At 36.2% G+C, this 27,469-nt stretch overlaps 1 protein-coding gene across 1 annotated transcript in view; it reads right to left on the reverse strand.

The window, feature by feature from the left end:
* Positions 1 to 27,469, reverse strand: part of KIAA0586 (KIAA0586 ortholog) — a 139,896-nt gene that overhangs the window by 97,211 nt on the left and 15,216 nt on the right. The window contains exons 8-19 of the mRNA XM_013967209.2: positions 25,213 to 25,366; positions 23,303 to 23,470; positions 21,706 to 21,829; positions 15,020 to 15,152; positions 14,222 to 14,436; positions 13,727 to 13,799; positions 11,800 to 12,027; positions 10,718 to 10,892; positions 7,459 to 7,653; positions 5,154 to 5,341; positions 3,192 to 3,302; positions 1,960 to 2,040 (exon numbers count right to left, since the gene is read on the reverse strand). Coding sequence (XP_013822663.2) covers positions 1,960 to 2,040; positions 3,192 to 3,302; positions 5,154 to 5,341; positions 7,459 to 7,653; positions 10,718 to 10,892; positions 11,800 to 12,027; positions 13,727 to 13,799; positions 14,222 to 14,436; positions 15,020 to 15,152; positions 21,706 to 21,829; positions 23,303 to 23,470; positions 25,213 to 25,366 — 1,845 coding nt within the window. The remainder of the gene's footprint in view (positions 1 to 1,959; positions 2,041 to 3,191; positions 3,303 to 5,153; positions 5,342 to 7,458; positions 7,654 to 10,717; positions 10,893 to 11,799; positions 12,028 to 13,726; positions 13,800 to 14,221; positions 14,437 to 15,019; positions 15,153 to 21,705; positions 21,830 to 23,302; positions 23,471 to 25,212; positions 25,367 to 27,469) is intronic.

Raw genomic sequence — 27,469 nt, forward strand, 5'->3', positions numbered from 1 at the left:
TAACCACTAAGATGGTTGTTGCTGGTGGTATAAAATCCAATTTTCATCATACATCACAATCTGATCAATAAATAGTTCACTGTTGCATAGAAAAAGAGAAGGTAACACTTCAAAAAGATGAATTTTTTTCCTTTGTAGGCAGCTCACGAAACAACCACTTATCAAGCTTTTTCACCTTTCCAATTTGCTTCAAATGCCAAACGACCATAGAATGGTCAACACTGAGTTCTTGGGCAACTTCTCATGTAGTTGTAAGAGGGTCAGCTTTGATGGTTGCTCTCAATTAGTTGTCAACTTCCACTGGCTGCCCACTACACTCCTCCTCTTCAAGGCTCTCATCTCTTTTACAAAACTTCTTGAACCACCACTGCCCTTTATATTCATTAGCAGTTCCACTGCACTTTACATTCATTACCATTCATTCAGTTCAGTTCAGTCACTCAGTCATGTCCGACTCTTTGCAACCCCATGAAATGCAGCACACCAGGCCTCCCTGTCCATCACCAACTCCCAGAGTTTACCCAAACTCATGTCGGTGATGCCATCTAACTATCACATCCTGTGTCGTCCCCTTCTCCTCCTGCCTTCAATCTTTCCCAGCATCAGGGTCTTTTCAAATGAGTCAGCTCTTTGCATTAGGTGACTTTTTAGATATAAGACCAAAGGGACAACCCATGAAAAAACTAACTGATAAGCTGGACTTCATTCAAATTAAAATTTTTTGCTCTGTTGAAAAGAATGTCAAGAGAATTAGAAAATTAGCTACAGACTAGGAGAAAATATTTGCAAAAGACACATCTGATAAAGACTGTTAACCAAAATATACCAAAAAACTCTTAAAACTCAATAATAAGAGAACAACCCAAACTTTAAATTGGGCCAAAGACCTTCGGACAGCTCATTGAAGACGTACAGATGGCAAACAAGCATTTGAAAAGATGCTCTACATCATACGCCATCAGGGAAATGCAAATTAAAACACAATAATATATCATTACACACCTGTTAGAAGAGACAAAATCTGGAATACTGACAATACCATATGCTGGTAAGGATATGAAGAAGCAGGAACTATCACTCATTGTTGATGAGAATGTAAAATGGTACAGCAAGGATGACAAGACAGTTTAGTATTTCTCACAAGTGGAAAGATACTTTTACCATATAAGCCAGCAATTGTGCTCCTTGATAACTACCCAAAGGAGTTAAAAACTTATGTCACAGATACTTATGGCAGCTTTATTCATAATTTCCAAAACTTATAAACAACCAAAATGTCCTTTAGTAGGTGAATGGATAAACTGTGATCCATTTAGACAACCGAATATTACTCAGTACTAAAAAGGAATGAGTTTTCAAGCCATGAAAAGATATGGAGGAAACTTAAGTAAATATTACTGAGAGAAAGAAGCCAATCTGAGAAAGCTACATACTATATGATTCCAAGCATATGACATTCTGGAAAAGACAAAAGTATAAAGACAGTAAGAATATCAACGATTGCTAGGGACAGGGGTGGGTAAAGGAAAGGATAAATAGAACACAGAGGACCTGGGGGCAGAGAAAATACTCTGTTTAACAGTATAATGATGAATACATTTTTCCAAATCCACAGACCGTACAACATAAGGTCATCTCCATACTTTGAATATGATGTGTCAGTGTAGATACATCAACTTTAACAAATTCAAATTGTTAGGATATATTGATAATGCGGGGGAGGCTTTGCATGTGTGAATGTAGGGAACATACAGATAATTTCTGCACATCTCTCTCAATTTTGCTGTGAACCAAAACTGCTCTTAAAAAAAAAAAAAAAAAGTCTCAGGGGAATCCCCTGGCAGTTCATATGTTGCATGGTATAGCAAAAAAAAAAAAAGTTAAAAAAAAAAATAAGATAATCAAGTCACATGAAAAATACCAGAAAAATAAATTCACAGGACTGCTAAGCTTTGTTACCTGTACAATATCAATTACTTCATCAAAGTTCATTCCTGGAAACTTCATCTCTTCTTCATCTGCCTTCGTAAATTCTGGAGCCTAAGAAAGCATTTTCAGAAAGTTTTTGTTGCAAATTATACCTAATTTACTGTAATACAACCCACAGCATAAGCTTATAATTACATGCCTCTATTTTTTATGTTGATATCTTGCTCAGAAACGATGTAATTAGTAAATGAAATTCAAGCCAGTCTTTAAGTCATTAAGTTATCATTTCAACAGCTATAAAAAATTAGGTATCAGTTTTTCTATCAAGGACTCCATCAACAAACCAACTTAAGTCAACTGATCAAGTTAATTATTGCGATTTTTCTGCTAAAGAAAAATGTTTATGTGGATATATAAGTTTACACATACACAAACTCACAAAAAGACAGATAAAGAATCAAATAATTTATTAAAAAAATAAAGAAAACAATTATTTTACAAATTTAGTCTCCAGGCCTCACAATATATATATATAACCTAGTTATCAAAAATGACAATAGATAATTCTTTAGAGCACAATGACTAATAGTCTAAAAAATTATTATTTGAAATTATACATGTTCTAATAAACTTCTAGTTAAAAAATGCTGATGAAAAATTAAATTAGGCACAAATGGCATTTGGGGTCATTCAATTTTCACTATTTTTGATTGTGAAAAATCGATGTTCTTCCTCTCCTTAAAATTATATGCTCAATGACTAAATTTGCTTAGAATAGATGAAACCCAAGGAAAAGTTACAGTGCTAGTCCTAATTCTGTCATTCAATCACAAGCAGCAAATAAATATTACTACAAAGAAATGCGTATTTTTGCATCATGTCAATAGTTTGATGTCAAAGCAACATCCCAAAACATGAATTCCAATTGTCGCTATAAAATTCACATTCAGGAAAACTATAATTCCCATTTAAATCAAGATTCTTCTCCAAAGAGACAGAAATTAATTCCTCACATATGAGTCTTACAGCTTAAGTTGCCAAAAAGTTACACTAAGGATGATCACTTTCAAAATGCTGATAAATGTAAAGGTCTTAATCAAACACTTTTTTTCAAGTTCATAAGCAATTTCAAATTTGTTTTGAATATTTTCCTTAAAACCTAAATAATTAAAATATATTATAATGGGAGACTTTGCACAGAATATCAGTTAAAATCTATAATCAGACTGTTCAAAGATATATGATACATTCCTAAGTAATACCTGTATCCAGGTTCTCAAAGGAGGAGAAGATGCTTCTTTGGGACTAGAAGGAGACAGACCGACCTCAGCACTACCATTAGAGATGCTGTCAATGTCTACATTGGGTAATACCTAAAACAGAATACAACATCCAGCTTTCAGTTCATCACTTTGACTCAAATACCTGTGAATCTATGTATCAATAACATTTAACTTTTTATTACAAAGTCAATGGATAACAAATTTAAATTATGAAAGCATATTTTACAAAAACTGGAAAATAAAAGGGAAACACAAAGAATCCTACTTAAGACAACTTCATTTTTACTATCCCCCTTATCTTTTTATCATCCACTGCTGCTGCTGCTGCTAAGTCGCTTCAGTCGTGTCTGACTCTGTGCGACCCCACAGACGGCAGCCCACCAGGCTCCCCTGTCCCTGGGTATCCATAGCTAAAATCTAAAACTGTTTCATTCCAGATTTTCCATTGTAATCAGGTCATAAATGCCTTACTATACTACCATATAGACTTCATAATTATATTTTAAATGATTGTACGTATGCCTTTATTATTTTATCATTTCCTGTTGGTAAACATTCAGGATATTCCTTATATACTCACTATTTGATAAACAGAAATATATCACTCCAAAAAATTTCATATATATGTAAGGGTTTTTTCCCCTGACTTTGAATTATTTCATTATGATATACAGTCAAACATAAGAGTAACTTCTTGAGCCAAAAAGCATAATTATTTAAGATTCTTGGTAATTACTACTGAAATGCAATCCAAAAGAGATCTCTTTCCATCATCAAAACCATAATCAGTCACCCAAGTTTCACTGAAATTAGATAATAGAAGTATTTCAGCAAGAACAGTTTTAAAATGGAGATATATATTATGTTGTTATCTTAATTTGCACTACCATGGTAACTAGCAAGATTTAAATTATTCAATTTGATATCTTATAAACTCTGTTTCCTCTAGAGTCTTACATTTTTTGAATATCAATTTCCTCTTATGTTTTCTTACTAATTTATGGAGGTTTTTATATTTAAAAATAAACCTATCATATTCCTTTCATATGTTCTCACTGTATGTCACTTCCCTTTTTATTTAGAAGTTTTTTACATATATAAGTTTTAAATTTTATAGAATCACGTCTGTTTTCTATCATATCTAAGTTTCCTCCTCTCATATCCAGACTTAGCTTCAGTTTTGATAAAGACTGCATGAAGTTATCTTCTAATTCTTGTTTTTACATTTTGTAGCTATACTTTAGCCTATTGCCTATTTGGAACTCATTTGCTACATACAGTAAAAATTTAGAGTCTAAAACTGATCCATTTCTACACTGCTAACCAATTATAACAGATGTCATTTCTTTTAAGAGAATCCTATTTCCCACTGACTAACGAAGTATCTATTACATACTACATTCTTTTTAAAAACTAAGAATATTTCTTAAATGGGACCAGTATCAAAACACTAAACTCTCTGTTCTTTCAAATATCAAAATGATCCTAAAGTTCAAGTTAAAAAAGTAATGGCTTTTATTTTTTAAATACAATTTCACTTAAATCATACATTAACTTAGGAAGAATTGACAACCTGAATATTTTAAATTCACATACAAGTTCTCTCCCCATTCATCCAAGTCCTCATATATGTTTGTGTAAAGGTTAAAGTTTAATTATAATAAACACTGTAAGCCTTTTAAAAAATTAATTATAACATACTGTTCAATTATTCCCTTTGGAATATCATCAAGTCACCAGGATATGAGTCACTGGCTTAGAAAAGGTAGCTTAAACCATGCAGAACAAGGATAGTAATATCACATAAATATCATAGTTTTAAAGAATGAAAGATCCATCAGGAAAGCAAAGTCTTCATGAAGCAATACAACAGATTTTAAGCACTGAAGTTATGCCAAAGGTTTTATTTCTTAAACTTTTCTGGTCACACACACTGCATACCTGTACAGAAAGCTGAGGAGGATCCCTTTTTTCTGACTTCATTTCTACAACTGCTATGTTAGGTTTCTTTACTCCAGGTTCTATTTTTCGAGATGATGGTGGAATTGAAGTTGTCACTGTTACAGGGTGTGGCTTATTTACAATTACCCCAGCAGGTGGCATGGAATCACTATTACTTTGGGTTTGTCCTAAAAAATTCAGGGGAGAAAAGGAGTCAACCATTTCAGAAATAAAGAGAAAATTCTAATATATAACCTAGATCTTTACGGTTAATTCCCACATGAAAGGAAAGCACTACCTTTCCTTTCCCTCTGCAATCATCTTTCCCTCTGTCATCACTATCATCATGATCCTCCCCATGTCAGCCTGTCCCCGATGACCAACATTTACTAGGCACTCATATGTACTAAACACTTCACATCCACCATCTAAATTAAATAAGCCTATGAAGTATTAATATTACCCACACTTTACAGCTGAGGAAACAGAGGTTTAGAAACATAATTTGCTGAAGGTCATAATAGGGTGTAAGAGGCGAAGGCAAGACTGAAATATACTGCATTATGTTGCATTATTTTTATTCTCAAATTTTCATAGAGCAAAAATGGACAGAAATAAAACCAACAACAAAATGCTAGTGTCTGACTACTAATAAGTATCATGTAGGCCTACTATTTGGTAACTATCATAGCCAATCAAAATTTTTGTCACCTTTCACTTCAAAATTTCCATTTGTTTCCTATATTTCAAAGTAAAGAGGGAGCAGTGCTCTCACTAAAAGCACAGACTCTAAAAATCACAAGGCCTGGGTCTGAATCTAACTAATCTATCTACTCCACTCTAACTATGTGGCCTTTGAGAAATCAGTAAACTCTTCTGTGCCCCAGTTCCTTCATTTATAAAACTGGTACATTACCATGTGTTTTATAGGGTGGATTAAATAAGCTAATTTATATAAAGTACTGAGATCTATACCTGGTACACAGTAAGGACTTTATGAGTATTGCTTATTATTTTAGAAGACATGGTTGAACAGACTGCTACCAAGTTGATATGTCATTAACCCATAATATCAAAAATAAAAAATTCTCTTATGGTGGAAAATATTCATATTATATATATATAAATATTCACAATAATTCATCAAAATTAAGAATTGCAATGACATTAAAAGGAAAAATAGCTAACTAGATTTGAAGAGCTGCTGCTGGTGCTGCTAAGTCACTTCAGTCGTGTCCGACTCTGCGCAACCCCATAGATGGCAGCCCACCAGGCTCCCCCGTCCCTGGGATTCTCCAGGCAAGAACACTGGAGCAGGTTGCCATTTCCTTCTCCAATGCATGAAAGTGAAAAGTGAAAGTGAAGTTGCTCAGTCATGTCTGACTCTTAGTGACCCCATGGACTGCAGCCCATCAGGCTCCTCCATCCATGGGATTTTCCAGGCAAGAGTACTGGAGTGGGTTGCCATTGCCTTCTCCATATGAAGAGCTAGGGTGATACCAAAAATTATTTGTTCAACTTTTACAATGATGGGTCTGAGAGAACTCAAATAAGTTAATAACAAACTCTTAGCTTAGAACACACAGCTACAAAATTTTTACTTATCATAGCTTAGTCCAGAAGTACATAAAAAGTAATTCAAAGTATTTCTCCTAAGGTACAATGATATTAAACCAATCAAAATCCTTAAATTCTTTAATTATTATGAATGTTTATGACATGACTAGCTTCCCTGGTAGCTTGGCTGGTAAAGAATCGCCTGCAATGCAGGAGACCCCGGTTCCATTTCTGGGTCAGGAAGATCCGCTGGAGAAGGGATAGGCTACCCACTCCAGTAATCTTGGGCTTCCCTGGTGGCTGAGCTGATAAAAAATCCGCCTGCAATGCGGGAGACTTGGGTTTGATCCCTGGGTTGGGAAGAGTCCCCCGGAGAATGGAGCGGCTACCCACTCCAATAGTATTCTGGCCTGGAGAATTCCATGGACTGTATAGACCATGGAGTTGCAAAGAGTTGGACACAACTGAGCAACTTTCACTACTTTCATGACATGTTTAAACATTATTTTAATTTCATCTACAGCAATATACTATAAAATACTGTAAGAATGTTTCCTGTGAGTGAAAATACAGCATCATTTCAGACACTGCTACTAGACAAAGTAAAACATATCCTGAAGCCCTATTCCCAAATATAAGCAACACATAAAGGAAAAGTACATGACTACTGTGTCAATACCATTTTGTAAGTTATGGTATTGCCGAATAGAATTTTTAAATTTATGCCATATATTTTGTTGGGTCTTACCTAAAAGAACTGCCATAGGAATCAGATGACCTTCCAGTGTACCTGAAAAAGTAGGCATTTCCCGGCTTGGGCTGAACAAATACTGCTGATCACCAGGAGACAGTGTAGTAATAGAAGGTTGCAACTTAGAATCCACCTTTGTAGGTTTCGTGGCAGAAAAATCTGTTTGTGTTCTTATAGACTTTACTTTAGTGCCTATAATAATCATCAATGGCAGATATTTTAAAATATTGTTTGAACATCTACAAATATAGCAACTCTTTTCCCCATAAAGATCTCACTCTATGTAACAAGGTTATAGGATCCCAAAATACAAGTAACATATAAATCAAGGAGTGACAAACTTTTTCTTAAGTGGCCAGACAGGATATATTTTAGCCCCATGGCCCAAGTGGTCTCAGGGACAACATCGCAGTTCTACTGTAGCATGAAAGCACTCATAGACAAATACATAAATGAATGTGTACCTATGTTCCAACAGAGCTTTATGTATAAAAACAGGCATGTGGCCTGCAGGTTGTGGTTTTTCAATCTCTGAATAGATGCAACAACTTGTGCAAATAATATGATAGAAAAGATACAATGACTACGGGAATTCCCTATTAAGACTCTGTGCTTCCAATTCAGGGAACCTGGGTTCAATCTCTGGTCCGGGAACTAAGATCCCACATGCTGCATAGTGCAACCAAAAAATAAAGACAAAAGTTAAAAAAAAAGAAAAAACAAAATGATATAATGACTACGAAAAAATGTTGATTAAGATTTGAAAGAATATTCAGCATGTATTACTTAACTCACATTTTTTCCAACAGGTGTAAAAAAGTTAAAGATCATTTTTGGAATTGAAAATTTTTTTCATCCTCTCATTATTCTGAATAACCAGACTCTATCCTTAGAAATAATGTAAAGATAATCAAATTCTATAGTTATTAAAACCTTGCAAAAGTCAAGTAAAAGTGTAAAGGAAAAGAAACTAAAATCTCTTCTAAATTAAATTAATACCTGACATTACTACATCTTTAGTTTTAATATATGAGTAGTTTTAAAAAGAAACACAAGCTGGAATCAAGATTGCTGGGAGAAATATCAATAACCTCAGATATGCAGATGACACCACCCTTATGGCAGAAAGTTGAAGAGGAGCTAAAAAGCCTCCTGATGAAAGTGAAAGAGGAGAGTGAAAAAGTTGGCTTAAAGCTCAACATTCAGAAAACGAAGATCATGGCATCCAGTCCCATCACTTCATGGGAAATAGATGGGGAAACAGTAGAAACAGTGTCAGACTTTATTTTTGGGGGCTCCAAAATCACTGCGGATGGTGACTGCAGCCATGAAATTAAAAGATGCTTACTCCTTGGAAGAAAAGTTATGACCAACCTAGATAGCATATTCAAAAGCAGAGACGTTACTTTGCCGACTAAGGTCCATCTAGTCAAGGCTATGGTTTTTCCTGTGGTCATGTATGGATGCGAGAGTTGGACTGTGAAGAAGGCTGAGCATTGAAGAATTGATGCTTTTGAACTGTGGTGTCGAAGAAGACTCCTGAGAGTCTCTTGGACTGCAAGGAGATCCAACCAGTCCATTCTGAAGGAGATCAACCCCGGGATTTCTTTGGAAGGAATGATTCTAAAGCTGAAACTCCAGTACTTTGGCCACCTCATGAGAAGAGTTGACTCATTGGAAAAGACTCTGATGCTGGGAGGGATTGGGGGCAGGAGGAGAAGGGGACGACCCAGGATGGGATGGCTGGATGGCATCACAGACTCAATGGACGTGAGTCTGAGTGAACTCCGGGAGTTGGTGATGGACAGGGAGGCCTGGCATGCTGCGATTCATGGGGTCACAAAGAGTCGGACACGACTGAGCGACTGAACTGAACTGAGTTTTATAAATCTGGACTTATAGTTTTATGATACCAAAAAAAAACTTTTAGTACTACATCTATAATTTTCTTATCACCTTCTCAAGTATTGATTCATTCAACTGAATGAATGTTTTGCTTACAAGTTTATTTAAAATATATTCTGTCAGCATTTAAAATGTGTTTGCCATCATTCCAGACAAAGGGAATACAAGTACTGAATAAACCAACTGTACTCATGTAGCTTATAACTTAAGGAAAAAAACTGATAAACAGAAATACATCAGATGGTGAAGGGCAATATGCAGAGGAAGGGAATAGAGAGGGTTAGGTGATGATACTTTGGATGAGATGGTCAACACAGACCTCTCTGAGTAGCTAACAGCTAAGAACAGAGACTGAAAGAACTCAGAATGAGCCATACAAGGGTCTATAGGAAAAGCTCTCCAGGCAGGGGAAATAACACGTACCAGGGCCCAAAGAGGAGGTTGTATCCATAGGTACTCAATCACTTTATCATTAAGGGTTAATTCATAGAGTGATTTTTGGATTTGAAAGTATTTTAAAACCTTGGGTCATTTTTTGTAAAAGTTTCCAAATCCCAAATATAAGTTAACAGCAAGCTCTAATAAATCAAGGAAACATTAGGGTAAACATCATCCACAAAGCCTAATAAAACAAAATCTATAAGATTTCTAGATAAACTGACCCCCTATATGATCAATTAACTTTTGTAAAGGAAAGGAAAAATAAAGCAACCACCCACTCACAAGACAGGATCAGAAAGGAAAATGAACTGGGATCCACAAGTTACAGGATATTATCAAAGTAGCTTACAGACTGCTAAAGCACAAGCTGAGAAATTTCAAACTGCAACCAAAGTCAACAGACTCAATACTTAACTAAAAGTTATATTTAAATATGCTAGTAAAATGGTATGTGTGAATCAAAACATATAGTGATAAATAAAGATATTTTTACTTGTATATAAACATGATAAAGAATTTTTCACTTCTATTACTTAAGTCTCTTTGAGAACAAACCAAACTTTAAAAGTGCCCATAAGCATTTTTATGATAATGTACAGCATATGGCTCATCTTTCTGTCCATAAAGAACATGATAGGCTGAGATCTGCAAGAACAGTCTACATTCTCTAACATTATAATTTAAATTGCTTAAGAGTCATCATCTCATAAATTTTATCATGTTTATCTGAAGATACCATCTAATACTACTTTTCCCTCCAATATTTCGAGCCTGCTCTGTTTTTTCCTACTCTCCTGGAAGGAAATATTTCCATCCCTAAGCATCATATAATTTGAATGCATTAATACATAAATAGCAAAAATTAAACTTTACATATTAAACTGATACCACAAAAAATGAGGTTTCATACCTTTAACTCGTTCTATTACTTTTGGTCTCTGTGGTCTGGACTTAGGAGATGGAGAATTAAATCTGAGATATGGTCCTTTTTTAAGAGTGCTGCGGTGACCCTGATAAACTGGTTTTCCATAGATTTGTAACATATAATCCTTGTCTTGCACCACTGTGGTTGCTTTCAAAAATCCCTAAGTACACAAAGGTATTCAACTCATCAGCAAAATAGTCATCAAACACTTATCTCATTTTTCTAAAACCTCCTTTTGCCAGCTTAAGTACTATATTAAGAATGATCAGATCAGGAAAATCCTCTATATTAAATAGCTCTTAAATTCTGGAGACAATTTCCAAACTGCAGTTTTAAAGTTTTCAAAAGCATGAAAATTAAAGACAAAAATCATTTACCCAAGAAACATGAAGATTTTTATACTACTAAGCATATTTTCAGTACCAAAAAGAAAGCTTAAACACATTTTACATCTGAAAGTAGTAACTTTCAAGTACAGTAAAATGACACAAACCAAGTCTTTAAATAATTTTCTACATTTCTGATCCCACCTTCAATCATAATCTAAATGCCACAGAAAAGTAGCATTTATTGAACATCTGCTGAGCGCCAAGCACTGAATTAATTAGATGCTTTATTAATCTGCCCAACAATCCATGTTTGGCATTAACAAAGTTACTACTCAGGGCAGCCAAAGAATTCCCTCCATAGCATCTAGTACCTTGCCATGCAATCATTGGGCACTAAACAGACATTTATTAAACTGAAAAATAACCAAACAAAAATACACACACATATACAATTCTGAATACCATGAACTAAAAAAATCTAATTTTTGGACGATGATTTTTAAATAAATCCAGTATAACTGAAATACTATAAGCATGTCAACTTAGAAGGGAAGAATGGTGTACTTTGTGCAATAATTTCTACATTACAGATATCAAAACCTCTAAATATCAGTAGTTAAAGACGGTTCTCATTTGTATAGCCACTCGTATTTTTAAAACATTTTCACAGTAATTTCATTATTTATATCTTTAATAATTATGCAACATTTACATTATAAAACCAGATTAGGATCTTACTTCTCTTCTCTCTCTCTGTAAGCTTGAAGCAGGCATGCTCCTTATAGGTGGATTCCGAAGACGATCCTCTTTTTGTTTTTGAGAATGTTTCCTTGGAATTACAGAGTTGTTTACAGTTTTATCTTGTGTGTTGGTTTTAATATATTTATTCATGTTGTAAGCTCTCTTGTTCCTTTCATTCTTCTGATCAAATCTCTTCTGTTCATAATCTTTTCTCGTCAGTTCATCCTTAATACAAGCAAAACTAAAATTACTTAAAATCTATCCAAGTAGTAACACTTCACATCCAAGTTGTTGTTGTTTAGCTGCTAAGTTGTGTCTGACTCTTTAGCGACCCCATGGACTGTAGCCCGCCAGGCTCCTCTGTCATGGTGTTTCCCAGGCAAGAATACTAGAGCAGGTTGGCATTTCCTTCTCCGGGGACCTTCCTAACCCAGGGATCAAACCCACGACTCCATGTCCCCAGCACTAGCAGGTGGATTCTTTACCACGGAGGCACCATAGAAGCCCATTTTTTCCTACTGTTATAGAAATATGATTTAGCAGTTTCAAAAGCTTTATAAATAAATGATATTGGTTCACATATGAATAAAAATTCTTTTTAGAATAAACAAAAAATTTAAAAGACTAGTATTTTATGGAGCAGAGGAATGAGAAACAGTAGACGATCTTCAGGGATAAGAGGTCAATTTTTCATCATAGAGGTTTTTATACTTTTTGATGTTTAAACCATATGAAGATAGTAACTTCAAATATTAAATTAAAAAATAAGTTTTCAAAAAGTAAAAGTTTTGTAAGAAAGTTCTGAGATATTTATAAATTAGAAGTTACTTGAAGGTTTAAAGAGGCATATTTTGCATGACATCTACTGTTACAGTTACATATACTGCTAGTCATCTGAAGAACCAGACGTGAACTCCAAGTCTTTTGACCCATAGGTCAATTTTTCCTCTGGTGTATCACATAGCAGCTAATATAAACTCTTTATGTATCGGAAATACATATTCTTAAAACAACAGTGTTTAAAAGTGTATTTTAGAGAGCTCCCTGGTGGTCCAGTGGTTAGGACTCTGTGCTTTCACTGTCAAGGGCCCAGATTCAAACCTTGGTCAAGAAAGTAAGATCTCAAAAGCTGCATGGTGTAGCCATAAAAAAAAAAGAGAGAGACAACAAACAAAACAACACACACACACACACACACAACCTCCCCACCCTCCCCAAAAAGTGTATTTTAGTGTTTAATGCTATGGAAACCAAACTAACACTTCACCCTGCTACAACTGTGAGTAAGCATATACACATACCTTACAGTCAGGAAAAAAAACACTTTGCACCTCCAGGTAAAAATGAGTTAACTTGTCTAGTTTTGCTTAAAAATACATAAAATATTGAGAAATTGCCTTTAAATTACTGACCACCTAATAAAAAGAACTCTCCTGAATTTTTGCAATACTAATGTCTGTAGATACACCATAAGATGTGTGGAAGTGAGAAAGTGGCAATTTTTCCATCTGGAACTGACTTCTCTAAACACAGTAGCCTTAGAGATTTTTGTGGAGTATTCTCCTTTTAAGTAACTTTGATGCTTTTACTTTGGTAAGCCAATGCTTCTAAATCTGCTGTCTTCCTAAGTATATCTTTTTATGTCTACTTTCTTTTCCAAATGCTTTTGCTAAATTTGCTTTGAAATCACTCATATTTTAGTAGCTGTCTACAATTTTCCAGTTAACAGCCATAATATAATTTATGAGACAAAGCACATGTTGAATAAAATGGACCTTATTACTAATAAGTACAATGCGTGATAAGAGTGAAATTAAGACTTACAAGTGGACTTATAAGGAATATTTTGAGAATAGCTATGATACTTATAAATTGGAGTCAATGGTATCTCTTAAGAATTCACTTAATTCTTTTCAATACCTACTTGAATTTCTGCAGAAATCGTTTTAATCCAGTCATCTACAGTCTTTTTGATCCGAATCTTCTCTGATATCTCCCTACAAAACAGAAAAAATAATTTTCTTAGATTAACATTAAAGGTGCTAAGAACAGATCTCCCATCTAACTTTGAATCTATTGTGTAGCCCAATAGCCTTCATTTGAAAAGGAAAAGCCAATGTTATTAGTTTTATCCAATGTTTCAAGGATGCCTGCAAAGCATATGTAGATTCCAGTGAATACATACCAAAAAGAGGAAAAAAAAATTAAAGGGAAAATTAACACCTGTGAAAAATAATAGCAGCATGCATATAACTAAATTCCAACTTTATAATAAGCCCACACTATCAAAGGCAATGAAGAATCTTTTCTAAACATCCAAACACATTAAAGCAAAAGGAAGTGCTTAGAAAAAAAATGAAGAGAGCCTATAAACTGGCAGTTTCATAAAAAACCTTGGGATGCCAACATTCTGTCCTACCTGTTGTTGGATAGAGCATTGATAAATGAATACATGGCAGCTCCATCCTTTGCACGAATTATAGCTTCCAGATTTTCTTCAAGTACTTTTTTATTATTTTGTACTCCTCTTAAAATCTTCTCAGCATCTTTCAATACAGATCTTGTATTTGTTATTTGAAGCTTAATGGAATTCTGTGGAAGATCCGCAAGCCCTGACATCTGAGATTCTTTCAACTTAAAAGATAAAAAGGCAAGAATATCAATATGTAAAACTTATATTCATATTTTAATTCACATAAGAGCTGTTAGTATAGTTTGGGGCATATACTACACCAGTCTAAGGAATGAATTTGTCAAATTGAAGAGCTATAAAAGAATACTCAGCAACTAAAGTTTCTTTCCATTTAGATGTATACTGTGAATGTTCAGTAAAATGGGGCTGGGAAGCCCATAGTAGTTCAGCGGCCTATAAAAGCTTTATCTGGGTGAAGAAAGCTAAACAAATTAACAGCAAGTTGGCTCCGGGTAGGCAGGGCAGACAATGTGAACTGGATAAACAAGGGCCATTCACAGTCCCCTTCCACCTTCCTTCCTCTCCAACAGAGGCTGAGTGTGTGGCTCACTCTTAGCCAAGGAGTAGGAAGTAGAAATCACCTGCAGAGGGCTTTTGGAAAAGTTCTGCAAGGGAAACAAGCTGGGCTGACACGTCTTTCAGTGCTCTGTCTTCATCCTCCTCCTGCTTTGTCTTGGCAACTTTATTTCTTCATAATTTTTACCTTTGCTCATCATTAATTTCAAGACTTTGTTCGCACTTTACCTGGAGTATGCTATTTGTTTCTTTCCTCTTTTGATCAAGTTCATGAAGAATATCGTCAGACTTCTGCACAGTCACTTTAGCTGTTCCTAGTTCTTCATAGGAAGGAAATCTTTGAGTGGCTATAGTATCAATGCTGAAAAAGATTTCAAAGTAAAGTTTTCTAAACTGCCACAAATTCAGTAAACATTTGATGATATAAATCTTTGATACATTCTTAGTTAAATGAATTCTAAATGGGTCCTATTAAAATTGCACAAAGAATCAGTCAATTATGTGGTTAAACATACAAAACACAAAAATTGCAAGAAACAAAATTACTCTGACCAGATTGGTTTAAGAATAGTAGGAAAAGAGCAGAAAATGGTTTTGCTTGGAAGAAACGAATGTGCAGAAGCACTTCTAGAATGGTAGAGTAATAATCTCTAAAATCTACTCCTGAATAAAAGCAAACAAAACATTAGCAAAAATGGTCAAATCAGCTTTTTTAGAATGGTGGAAATTAAACAAAAGCTTGTAGGGACATTTACTTAACAAGAATGGCTGACAAGAACAGCAAGCTCTCTGGTATTTTAAATTGCTCTATTCCCAGAGGCCTTTCTCCAGCTCTGAGTAGCTTTGAAAATCAACAGCCTCATCATCACTGTAGCTGTGAAAACCGACAGCCTCACAGCCACTAAAAGGGTGGAAAAAGTGGAAAAAGTCATATTCACAAGGTTTCTCCTTAAATCTGACTCAGTGAGAAATCCCATCCCAGGGTCATTTTTTGAAAACAGTGGCAACTGCTTAACATCTTAGCTGCCTGAGGGAGTCATACCAGTTGAAGCAAACAAGAGGGTGGACAATAAGCCAAGAAACTGAGGAAGGAGATGTCCACGATTGAGTTGTTTGTTTTTTTAATTTTTGGCCACACCCCGTGGCATGTGGAATCTTAGTTCCCTGACCAGAGGTCCAAGCCATACCTCTGCACTGGAAGATGGAGTCTTAACCACTGAATTGCCCGGCAAGACCCCACGGTGGAGTCTGAAAAGCTCCGAAACACTAGTGGGGCTCTAGAAGGTCACATGCATGTACAGGGCTCTATGCATGCAAAAGAATGACCTAAGAAGGGCATAATCTTTCACATCTGGCTGACCATGAACTCTTTACGAGTAGGAAGTTAGGATTAAGATAGGCTTACAAACTGCTGGAGCACTGAAGGTGTTCCCCAGTGTATACACACACACATACACACACACACACACAGCCCCTTGGCAAAGATAGCAAGATTTATTCATTCAAAATAGTTAAGGAAATCTTCCAATCATTAGCTGACTTAGCTAATCAAATGGAGTCTTGCTACACATAATAAAGAATAAAAATTATAGAATTAGTCCAGGAAAATCATTAAACAGCAACAACAAGAATAATAAGCAGCAATAACAACAAACCCTGGTGGGAGGGTGGGAGTTGATGGAAGAATCTAATTTCCAGAACCGGCCCATTAAATTATTTTAAATGTCTAATTTTCAACAAAAAGTTGTGAGATACAAAGAAATAGGAAATACAGCTCAGACACAGGAAAAAGAATATCAGTAGAAACTATCCTTGAGGAACTCCAAATATTGGACTTAACTAGAGAAAGACCAAAAATTAGCTACTATAAGTAGAGAAAAGTATCAGTCCCTGGGTTGGGAAGATCTCCTGGAGGACAGCATGGCAACCCACTCTAGTCCTCTTGCCTGCGAAATCCCATGGATAGAGGAGCCTGGCAGGCTACAGTTCATGAGTTTGCAAAGAGTCAGACACAACTGAGTGACTAACACTTTCACTTTTCAAAAGAATGAAAGGACTGATGCTGAAGTTGAAGCTCCAATACTTTGGCCACCTGATGCAAAGAGCCAACTCACTGGAAAAGACCCTGATGCTGGGAAACACTGAAAGCAAAAGAAGGAGGAGGGTGGCAGAGGATGAGATGGTTAGATACACTGACTCAATGGACATAAATCTGAGCCAACTCCTGGAGATAGTGAAGGACAGAGGAGCCTGGTGTGCAGAAGTCCATGGGGTTGCAATAAGTCAGATATGACTTAGAGACTGAACAACAACAAAAATAATAATGAAGTCTTGGGAATTCCCTGGTGGTCCAATGGTTAGGACTCCATGCTGAGGGCCTGGGTTCAATCTCTGGTCAGGGAACTAAGATCCTACAAGCCACAGAGCAAGACCAAAATAAATAGATAAATAAGAATGACGTCTCATCAAACAAAGAATACCAAAAAAGACAAAAGCTACTGGACTTCTGTGGTAGAACAGTGGATAAGAATCTGCCTGCCACTGTGGGGGATGTGAGTTCCATTCCTGGTCTGGAAAAATTCCATATGCCATGAAGCAACTAAAGCTCATGCACTACAACCACTGAGCCCGTGCGCCACAGAGCCCGTGTGCCATACAGCCCGCATGCCACAACCACTGAGCCCACATACAGAGACCATCCTCTGCAATGAGAGAAGACACAATGAGAAGCCTGTGCACTGTAACAAAGAGTAGGCCCCACTTACCACAACTAGAGAAAGCCCACAAGCAGCAACAAAGACCCAGTGCAACCAAAAATAAATAAATAAATAATTTTTTCTTTTTTTTAAAGAGAAATTCTGGAGTTGAGAAATACAGCAACTGAAACGTAAAATTCACCTGACAGGCTAAACTGCATATTCAAATTGGTAAGAGAAAGAATCAGCAAATTTAAAGACAGGTTAATTGAGATTATCCAGTTTGAGGAATGGGCTTCCAAGGTAGTGCTAGTGGTAAAGAATCTGCCTGCCAATGCCGGAGATGCAAGTGACTTGGGTTTGATCTCTGTGACAGAAAGATCCCTTGGAGTAGGAAATGGCAACCCACTCTACTATTCTTGCCTGGAAAATTCCATGGACAGAGGAGCCCGGTGGGCTATAGTCTATGGGGCCACAAAGAGTTGGGTGTGACTGAGTGACTGAACAGTTTGAAGAACAGAGCAAAAAAAGAACAAAAAAAGACTAAAATCCTTAAGACCTGTCAGATATCATCAAGCATAACAACAAACAACATAGCCCAAGGAGAAAAAAAAGATCATGTGTACTATTTAACTGTGTACAAAAATAACAGCCAAAAAACTCCCTGACTTAATGAATGTTAATTCAGTCATCCAAGAAGATCAATAAAATTTTAGGAGGATGAACTCAAAATGATCCACATTTAGACACATCAAACTGTCAAAAGCCTAAGACAAAGAGAGAATCCTTAAAGATAAAAGTGATTCATTATATACAAAGTATCCTTAGTAATACTGCTCTTTACAGCATCGGACCTTGTTTCTATCACCAGTCCCATCCACAACTGGGTGTTGTTTTTGCTTTGGCTCCACCGCTCCATTCTTTCTGAAGTTATTTCAGCACTGATCTCCAGTAGCATATTGGGCACCTACCGACCTGGGGAGTTCATCTTTCAGTGTCCTATCTTTTTGCCTTTTCATACTATTCATGAGGTTCTCAAGGGAACAATACTGAAGTGGTTTGCCATTTCCTTCTCCAGTGGCCCACATTCTGTCAGACCTCTCCACTGTGACCCGTCCATCTTGGGTGGTCCCACATGGCATGGCTTTGTTTCACTGAGTTAGACAAGGCTGTGGTCCATGTGATCAGATTGGCTAGTTGTCTGTGATTGTGGTTTCTGTCTGTCTGCCCTCTGATGCCCTCTCTCAGTGCCTACCGTCTTACTTGAATCATCGAAAAAGCACGAGAGTTCCAGAAAAACATCTATTTCTGCTTTTATTGACTATGCCAAAGCCTTTGACTGTGTGGATCACAATCAACTGTGGAAAATTCTTAAAGAGATGGGAATACCAGACCACCTGACCTGCCTCCTGAGAAATCTGTATGCAGGTCAGGAAGCAACAGTTAGAACTGAACGTGGAACAACAGACTGGATCCAAATAGGAAAAGGAGTACGTCAAGGCTGTATATTGTCACCCTGCTTATTTAACTTATATGCAGAGTACATCATGAGAAACACTGGGCTGGAGGAAGCACAGCTGAAATCAAGATTGCCAGGAGAAATATCACTAACCTCAGATATGCAGATGACACCACCCTTAGGGCAGAAAGTGAAGAAAAACTAAAGAGTCTCTTGATGAAAGTGAAAGAGGAGAGTGAAAAAGTTGACTTAAAGCTCAACATTCAGAAAACTAAGATCATGGCATCTGGTCCCATCACTTCATGGCAAATAGATGGGGAAACAGTGGAAACAGTGTCAGACTTTATTTTTGGGGGCTCCAAAATCACTGCAGTTGGTGACTGCAGCCATGAAATTAAAAGACGCTTAATCCTTGGAAGGAAAGTTATGACCAACCTAGACAGCATTTTAAAAAACAGAGACATTTCTTTGCCAACAAAGGTCTGTCTAGTGAAGGCTATGGTTTTTCCAGTGGTCATGTATGGATGTGAGAGTTGGACTATAAAGAAAGCTTGAGTGCAGAAGAATTGATGCTTTTGAATTGTGGCGTTGGAGAAGACTCTTGAGAGTCCTTTGGACTGCAAGGAGATCCAACCAGTCCATCCTAAAGGAGATCAGTCCTGGGTGTTCGTTGGAAGGGCTGATCCTGAAGCTGAAACTCCAATATTTTGGCCACCTGATGTGAAGATCTGACTCACTGGAAAAGACCCTGATGCTGGGAAAGACTGAGGGCAGGAGAAGGGGACGACAAGAGGATAGATGGTTGGATGGCATCACCGACTCGATGGACATGGGATTGGGTAGATTCTGGGAATTGGTGATGGACAGGGAGGCCTGGTGTGCTGTGGTTCATGGGGCTGCAAACAGTCAGACACGACTGAGCAACTGAACTGAATAAACTGATCCTTAGTAAGATTAACAGTATATTTCTCATCAGAAATCATGAAATCTAGAAGGCAGTAAAATGATATATTCAAAGCACTAAAAGGACAAGAGTATCAACCAAAAATTCCACATCCAGTAAAACTATGCTTCAAAGATAAAAATTATGACATTTCCAGATAAATAAAACAGAGAGCATTCATCACTAGCAGACCTACCCTATAGTAAATACTAAAAAGAGTCCCTTAGGGTAAAATAAAAGGACATTATGCACTAACTCAAATCCACATGAAGAAATAAAGAGTATGGGTGAAAGTTAACTGTATCAGGTCAGTTCAGTTCAGTGGCTCAGTCGTGTCCGACTCTTGGCAACCCCATGAATCGCAGCACGTCAGGCCTCCCTGCCCATCACCAACTCCCGGAGTTCACTCAGACTCATGTCCATTGAGTCAGTGATGCCATCCAGCCATCTCATCCTCGGTCGTCCCCTTCTCCTCCTGCCCCCAATCCCTCCCAGCATCAGAGTCTTTTCCAATGAGTCAACCCTTCGTCTGAGGTGGCCAAAGTACTGGAGTTTCAGCTTTAGCATCATTCCTTCCATAGGTAAATATAAAAAACAGTATTAAATTATTTGTTTATAACTCTCTCCTTCTATCTGATATAAAAGACAACTGTGTAAAACAGTAATTATCAAGCTGTAGGGACAAGCTTATAATGTATAAAGATATAATTTGTATGATAATAATAGCAGAAAGAAAAGAGGAGGGAGTCAATCTATATTGCAGTAAAGTTTCTGAATCCTATAGAAATTAAACTGGTATTAATCCTAACTAGATTGTTTTAAATTAAGATGTTAATTGTAGTTCCTAGGGCAACTACTGAGAAAATAACTCGAAAAAAAAAAAAGTTAAGAAAGCAATAATGGAATTAAAATGTTATACTAGAAAATATCTATTTAATGTTAAAACGACACTATGGAGGAATAGTAATAAAAAAAGGACCTAAGATATATAAAAACATATAACAACATGACAGACATAAATCTTACTTTATTAGTAATTACACTAATGGTAACAGACTAAAATTGTACAATGTCTCATGAGATTACACAAAACGTAGCTTATTTAGTTTTTGTTATTGTACTTTTCATGACATTCAAGAAAAAAATTATACTGGCTGACTATACCTTGACTTTTACTATTTACTTGACTTTTTAAAAACTTTTTATAATGTAAAGTTTCAAACACAAAAGTAGAAATAGTAGCATAATGACCTCTATATACCCTTATCTACCTACATCAATAACTAACTCACGGCTATCTATCTTCATTTCATTTATACTTCCAACCTGGTTTTCCCCACCCTGCACTGGATTATTATTGAAGCAAATCCCAGATATCATTTAATCAGAAATGAATAGTAAATAATCTACATTTTGAGAAAATTAGATGTATTCATTGGTGGCTTAGATGGTAAAGAATCCACCTGTGGTGCGGCAGACCTAGGTTTGAACCCTGGGTTGGAAAGATTCCCTAGAGAAGGCAAAGGCTACCCACTCCAGCATTCTGGCCTAGAGAACCTCCATGGACAGAAGAAACTGGCAGGCTACAGTCCATGGGGGTCACAAAGAGTCAGACATGACTGAGCAACTAAACACACACACATTGTATAATTATAGAAAAGAGGAAAGATATATTAGCAGAAGAAAATGGTAACTAAATCTAAGACAATTTTTAAAAGCAATCTCATAAATCCATTAAAATTCCTGAAGAAATTTTAGAACTATAAAAAAAATAAAACTCTGTTCAACCTAGTTTGCATTCCAATCTCATTTTTACCTGTTTCTCCTCTCAGGATTCCATCCCATTTTTGACCTAGCTAGTGAGGTTTTGTCTGAAGATTCACTTATTCTCGTCAAAGAATCACGGTTATTCAGAATTTGTTTCAAGAATCCTACACTTCCTACAATACAAGAAATAAAGTATCATTTTTCAAGTACTATTTCATTTCTCTTTTATGTAATAGCTCACACGTTTGTACTAAATTAGTTTCACATGGTAATGATCTACTCATTTCACTCTACAAGGCAAACTACATATACATCAAAACCTAAACATTTATAACTTATGGAAACTATACTTGTAAAAGTTTAGGCCTGAATTAATTTCCATTACAGAAGAAAAAAGAGTATGAATGAGAAGTAACATCATGGCAAAGCCCTGTATACAGAAATATTTTTATAGACAGTAAAAGGGAGATTTAACAGTTTCTTCATAACTAGTATTGGTTGAATCTTCCTTTTAGCCTCATCTTTAATGAGACTACTTATCAATTTATTTGGTGGTTAAGGTTGCTTTACTTAATAAAGATTACATTTTTAAAATTACTTAAGAGTCTTTAAATATGTCCAGGACAATATTGAATGCATTTAAATAATTCCAAAAGTGAAAGCTTATACTTAACATCTCTGCTTACTTTTACTATAAATACTATAAAGATCTAAAACAAAGTATTATTTCTTGTCAATTATAAAGGTTATTAGCATTTTTCTAACTGAACATGATAATAAATGTTAAATTTCTTAGTTTTATTATACAAACTCACGTTTAAAAATAATACAAGTAAACATGATAATCAGCTTACTTTCAACAATGCATTATTTTTATTAATAACAATTTTCATTAAAGGTTTACATAATAACTTGCAGAAGACAGAATAATTACAAAGGTTTATCTCCAACTCCTTCTACAAAGAATCAAAGTCTCCTCTGTTCATAGGATTTCCCAGGCAAGAATACTGGAGTGGATTAGGGTTACTATTTCCTTCTCTAGTGGATCTTCCTGACCCAGGAATTAAACTCATGTCTCCTGCTTGGCAGGCAGATTCTTTACCACTGAGCCACCTGGGAAGTCCATGTGAGGGAATTATAAATCCTAAGTGTGGAAATCTATTCCTAACTTGAGATAGGTCTAACAAAAGTTGTTGCTTTTGTTGTTTAATCGCTTAGTCGTGTTCAACTCTTTTGCAACCCCATGGACTATAGCCTACCAGGCTCCTCTGTCCACGGGATTTCCCAGACAAGAATACTGAAGTGGGTTGCCATTTCCTTCTCCACGGGCTCTTCCTGACCCAGATAGCAAACCCATGTCTCCTGCATTGGCAGGCAAATTCTTTACTGCTGACTTCCTGGTAAAGAATCTGCCTGCCATCACAGCAAGATGCAGGTTCGATCCCTGGGTCAGGAAGATCCCGGAGTAGGAAACGGCAACCCTACTCAAGTATTCTGCCTGGAAAATTCCATAGACAGCGGAGCCTGGTGGGCTATGGTCCATGGGGTCACAAAGTGTTGAACATGACTGAGCACAGCACAGTGACAGAGTCACCAGCAAAGCCCCTAATAAAAGCAGTGTGTACTAATTATAATTGCTTTATTACCTGTATGACATGGAAGCTCCATATTTTCTTTTTCTTCTGTAGGATTTTCCCTCTTCGATATTTTATCATCCTTTGAAACAGGAACAGGAGCAAATCTGCGAGGTGCTGGTGTCTCCAAAGGAGATTTCTGTTTATCAAAACTTGTATCTTCAACCTCTCTTGAACATGCTTCAACAGAAAATTAAGAAAATAATAAATGTAACTTACTTAAAAAAAAATTTTAATTATAATATTACTCTTCCCCATGTTTTAAAAATAAAACAAAAATTATATAGGATATTCAAGTTATTAACAAATATATAGAAATAACTTCATCCTCACTAAAAATCAAAGAATATAAACTATAAATATTTTATACTTAAACCTAATAAGTAAGAAAAAAATATGACAATAGTCAGTGCTACTTAAGTTGTGATGAAAATGGCAAAGCCAGACAGTGCTCGTGGCAATGAAAACTGAGAAGGCCATCTGGTACTAAGTACATGTGCTTAGTCGTCCAGTCATGTCTGACTCTTTGTGACTCCATAGACTGTAGACCGCCAGGCTCCTCTGTCCACAGGGATTCTCCAGGCAAGAATACTGGAGTGAGTTGCCATGCCCTCCTCCAGCAGATCTTCCCAACCCAGGGCTTGATCCCAGGTCTCCCACACTGCAGGCAGATTCTTTACTAGCTGAGCCATCACGGAAACCCAGTACTAAGTACAGCAAGTCTCAAAATTTTTATTCACTTTGATCTAGAGATCCCACTTTAGTGAACACAAAACACATTGTTGCTATTGTTCAGCTGACCCAGGGATCCAACAGGTGTCTCTTGCACTGGCAGGCGATTCTTTACCACTGAGCCATCCTTTACCACTGAGCCACCAGGAAAGCCCACAAAACTGACAACTATAAACAGTGAGCATGGAAACCTGAGTTCTTGTTACAGCTCTGACACTCCCACTCTCAAGCCAGGTGACCTAGAGTAGGCAATCATAAACTTTCTGTGCTTCATTTTCCTCCCTTTACAACTTAAAAAATGACTCACATTACTTCATAAAAGTTTAAGACCCACACATTTGTGGGAGACATAAAGCAACTTGCAAGTATAAGGAGCCTTTAATATGTCTATAATATAACAATGTCCTAATAAATCAAATGTCAGGAATAATGTACTACATGGATCTTATATATCACTAAAAGGATAGGCTCTTGATTTTCATCAGTTCATTATTCAAATATCAGTAACTTGGAGATACATTTATTGATAAGAGTTTAAATTCCAAAGGTTTAACACAAATAAGTTGTGTATTCCTTTGTTATTATAAAGAGATTTTTAAAAGTTCATTAAAATAGACTTGTATTACTCCTTGAAAATATTTAGAAAGTTTCTAATTGTACTCAGGTGGTTTCTCCCCTGACAGAATGAAGAAAAACAGTAAATATGCAGTTTGTCAGAGTATTGGTGAACTGATGACAAGCAGTTTCAATGCTGTGCATATGTGTGTATGTTGGTGCTTAGTCACGTATGACTCTTTATACCCCCAGGACTGTAGCCCTCCAGACTCCTCTGTCCATGGAAATCTCCAGGCAAGAATATTGGAATGGGTTGCCATTTCCTTCTCCAGAGGATTTTCCCAACCCAGGGATCGAACCCAGGTCTGCTAGATAAGTAAAACTTTTCTAAATTTATGTAGAAATGCTTCTGACAGTTTATGAAAGTTATTAATTAAAACCATTAAATAGGACATGATCCATAACTTGGCTGAACAAGTTTCAAAATAATCTAGAAATTACTGGGCTGAAAAAACATCCCTAATTTTATAAAATAAAGAGTCTCTTATAACCCAGTAAATAAATTTTCTGCTTACAAACTGCAAAGAACATTCATAGCCGGCATCTTTTATTCATAGAGAACTACATATTTTTACCTTGTTTGGAAGAAAAGACATTATGTGAAGACAGAGTACTGCTACCAAAATTCAAATGGTCTGGTTTTACAGAACACTTTTCCACTGCTCTAGAAGGAGGTATAATAACAGGCTGAAAACTACTAGTCTTGAGTGCAGCACTGATGAAATGAGTCTAGAAAACATAAAATAACTTTGTTTATTTCAAATATCACCTGAAAGAGTTAGATGACAAAAATACCTTGAAATTTATTAGAGGACTTGAAAACAATCTATTAGATTTAATAAATAATAGCAATATAAACATTACATGCAACAACTACTCACTGCAGGAGCAATGCTACTGGAAAGATACAGTAACTCAAAGACTTGGGTTACGTCTGGCTCTACGGTGTGGCCCTGATCATTTGTTCTAAACCTCAGTTTCTTCCTTTGCACCTCAGAGATGGTTCATCAGACACTCCTGATGGCTCAGGAAACACTGAGACACTACTGTCTCCTAGAGACACTCTCTCTAGGACTAAAGAACCAGGAGAAAGGGACCCTAGCCCTTGACCCCTACTTAAACCAGAGAATTTAAAACCAACACATCTCATCTTTTAAATACCGATGATAAGATTTTACTGAAAGATTTAAAAACCATTGGTAGAAAGCACTAAAATAAAACCGTAGCTTCGCATAGTAGCAGCAGTAAAATATTCATTTCCATATAAATGGAAAACACAGTGACAACACAGGTTTTAACACTATTTATTAAAATATCTGAAATGTACACATATCATAACTAATAAAACTGATTTTAGAAGAGTCTTATGCTAGGCAAAAAAAAACAAAACAAAAAGAATTCTTAAAAGAATTTCACAGAATTCTTAAAAGTGTGCTGAGATCCCTCTACATATAACAGACGGATGGGTTCAAAGAATTTCATTTCATTAAGCATTAACTGAACTATGAAAATACATGTCATAAGTTCAATTTTCTCTGCAGTTATGAATTCCACAAACAAGATGTCTGAATTAGCAAAAGATTTCATTCTTCAAAAATGATAAAGTTAATAAATTATGTGTTTATTTATGGAAAGATAAATGAATGGCAGAAAGGCACTTAGAACTATGTTAAAAAAAGAAATCAATGTGCTTTTCAAACGTGTAATCTCATTCTATCCTAAAGAACAAAAATAAAATTGTTTTCTACGTAAAGAAATCAAGGCTCAGAGAAGCAAAGATTTCTGTAGACTGGGGCCCAGCACTGATAGACCCACTCCTGGCCTCTCCAGATGACGTGCTACACACTCAATTTTAACAATGTACGGAGTACTTACTAAAACTTTTTTTTATATGCCATAATCATTCAAATTAAAGTAATATCAACCATATCTAGATTTCAAGACAAACCCTATTAGGAAGTCTTAAAAATTATAGGATATTAGAGTTCACTCTATGATCTTATACTGAGCTACAATAAGCTTATTTTTGTGTATTCTTCTTAATGCTTTATTTTACTTGTATCTTTAAAAGTTTTTAAGGAGTACTAGAAGTGTGTGCTCAGTTCTGTCCAACTCTTTGGGACCCCATGGACTGAAGCCCACCAGGTTCCTCTCTCCATGGGGTTTTCCAGGCAAGAATACTTGAGTGGGTTGCCATTTCCTACTTCAGGGTATCTTTCAAACCCAGGGATCAAACCCTCGTCTCTTACATCTCCTGCACTGACATCACCTGGGAAATTCAAGTTGCACAGTATGGCACCCCACTCCAGTACTCTTGCCTGGAAAATCCCATGGACGGAGGAGCCTGGTAGGCTGCAGTCCATGGGGTCGCTAAGAGTTGGACAAGATTGAAGCGACTTAGCAGTAGCAGCAAGGGGTGGAGGTGGGGGGTGGGGGGGAGGGAGAAAAATTAAAAACAATGCATTTACAATGCTGGTCATTCACTCTTTCTAAAAAATCTTTTTTAAAAAATCTGAGTACCTGAGTGCTGGGTACTATCCAAGGACTTGGAAATTTCAAAATAAAAACACTATACTATTACCTGTCTGTGAAGATAACTGTTTATAATAGCCCTGTGAGTCATTCAAAAGGCATAAGAAGGTTCATTCTTTTTAACTAGGTAAATGTAGAAGCAAATATGTATACTAGGTGATTCTCATCCAAGGGTGTGTATCAGAATCATTAGAGAGCTTTCAAGGATTTCCAGGCCTATATTAGACCTGCTATTTCAGAATTTCTGACCGGTACAAGCATGTGTATTTTTATAAAGTTCTCCGTGTGATTCTGAAGCTC

Source organism: Capra hircus, chromosome 10, assembly GCF_001704415.2.
Source record: "Capra hircus breed San Clemente chromosome 10, ASM170441v1, whole genome shotgun sequence".
Lineage (NCBI taxonomy): Eukaryota > Metazoa > Chordata > Mammalia > Artiodactyla > Bovidae > Capra > Capra hircus.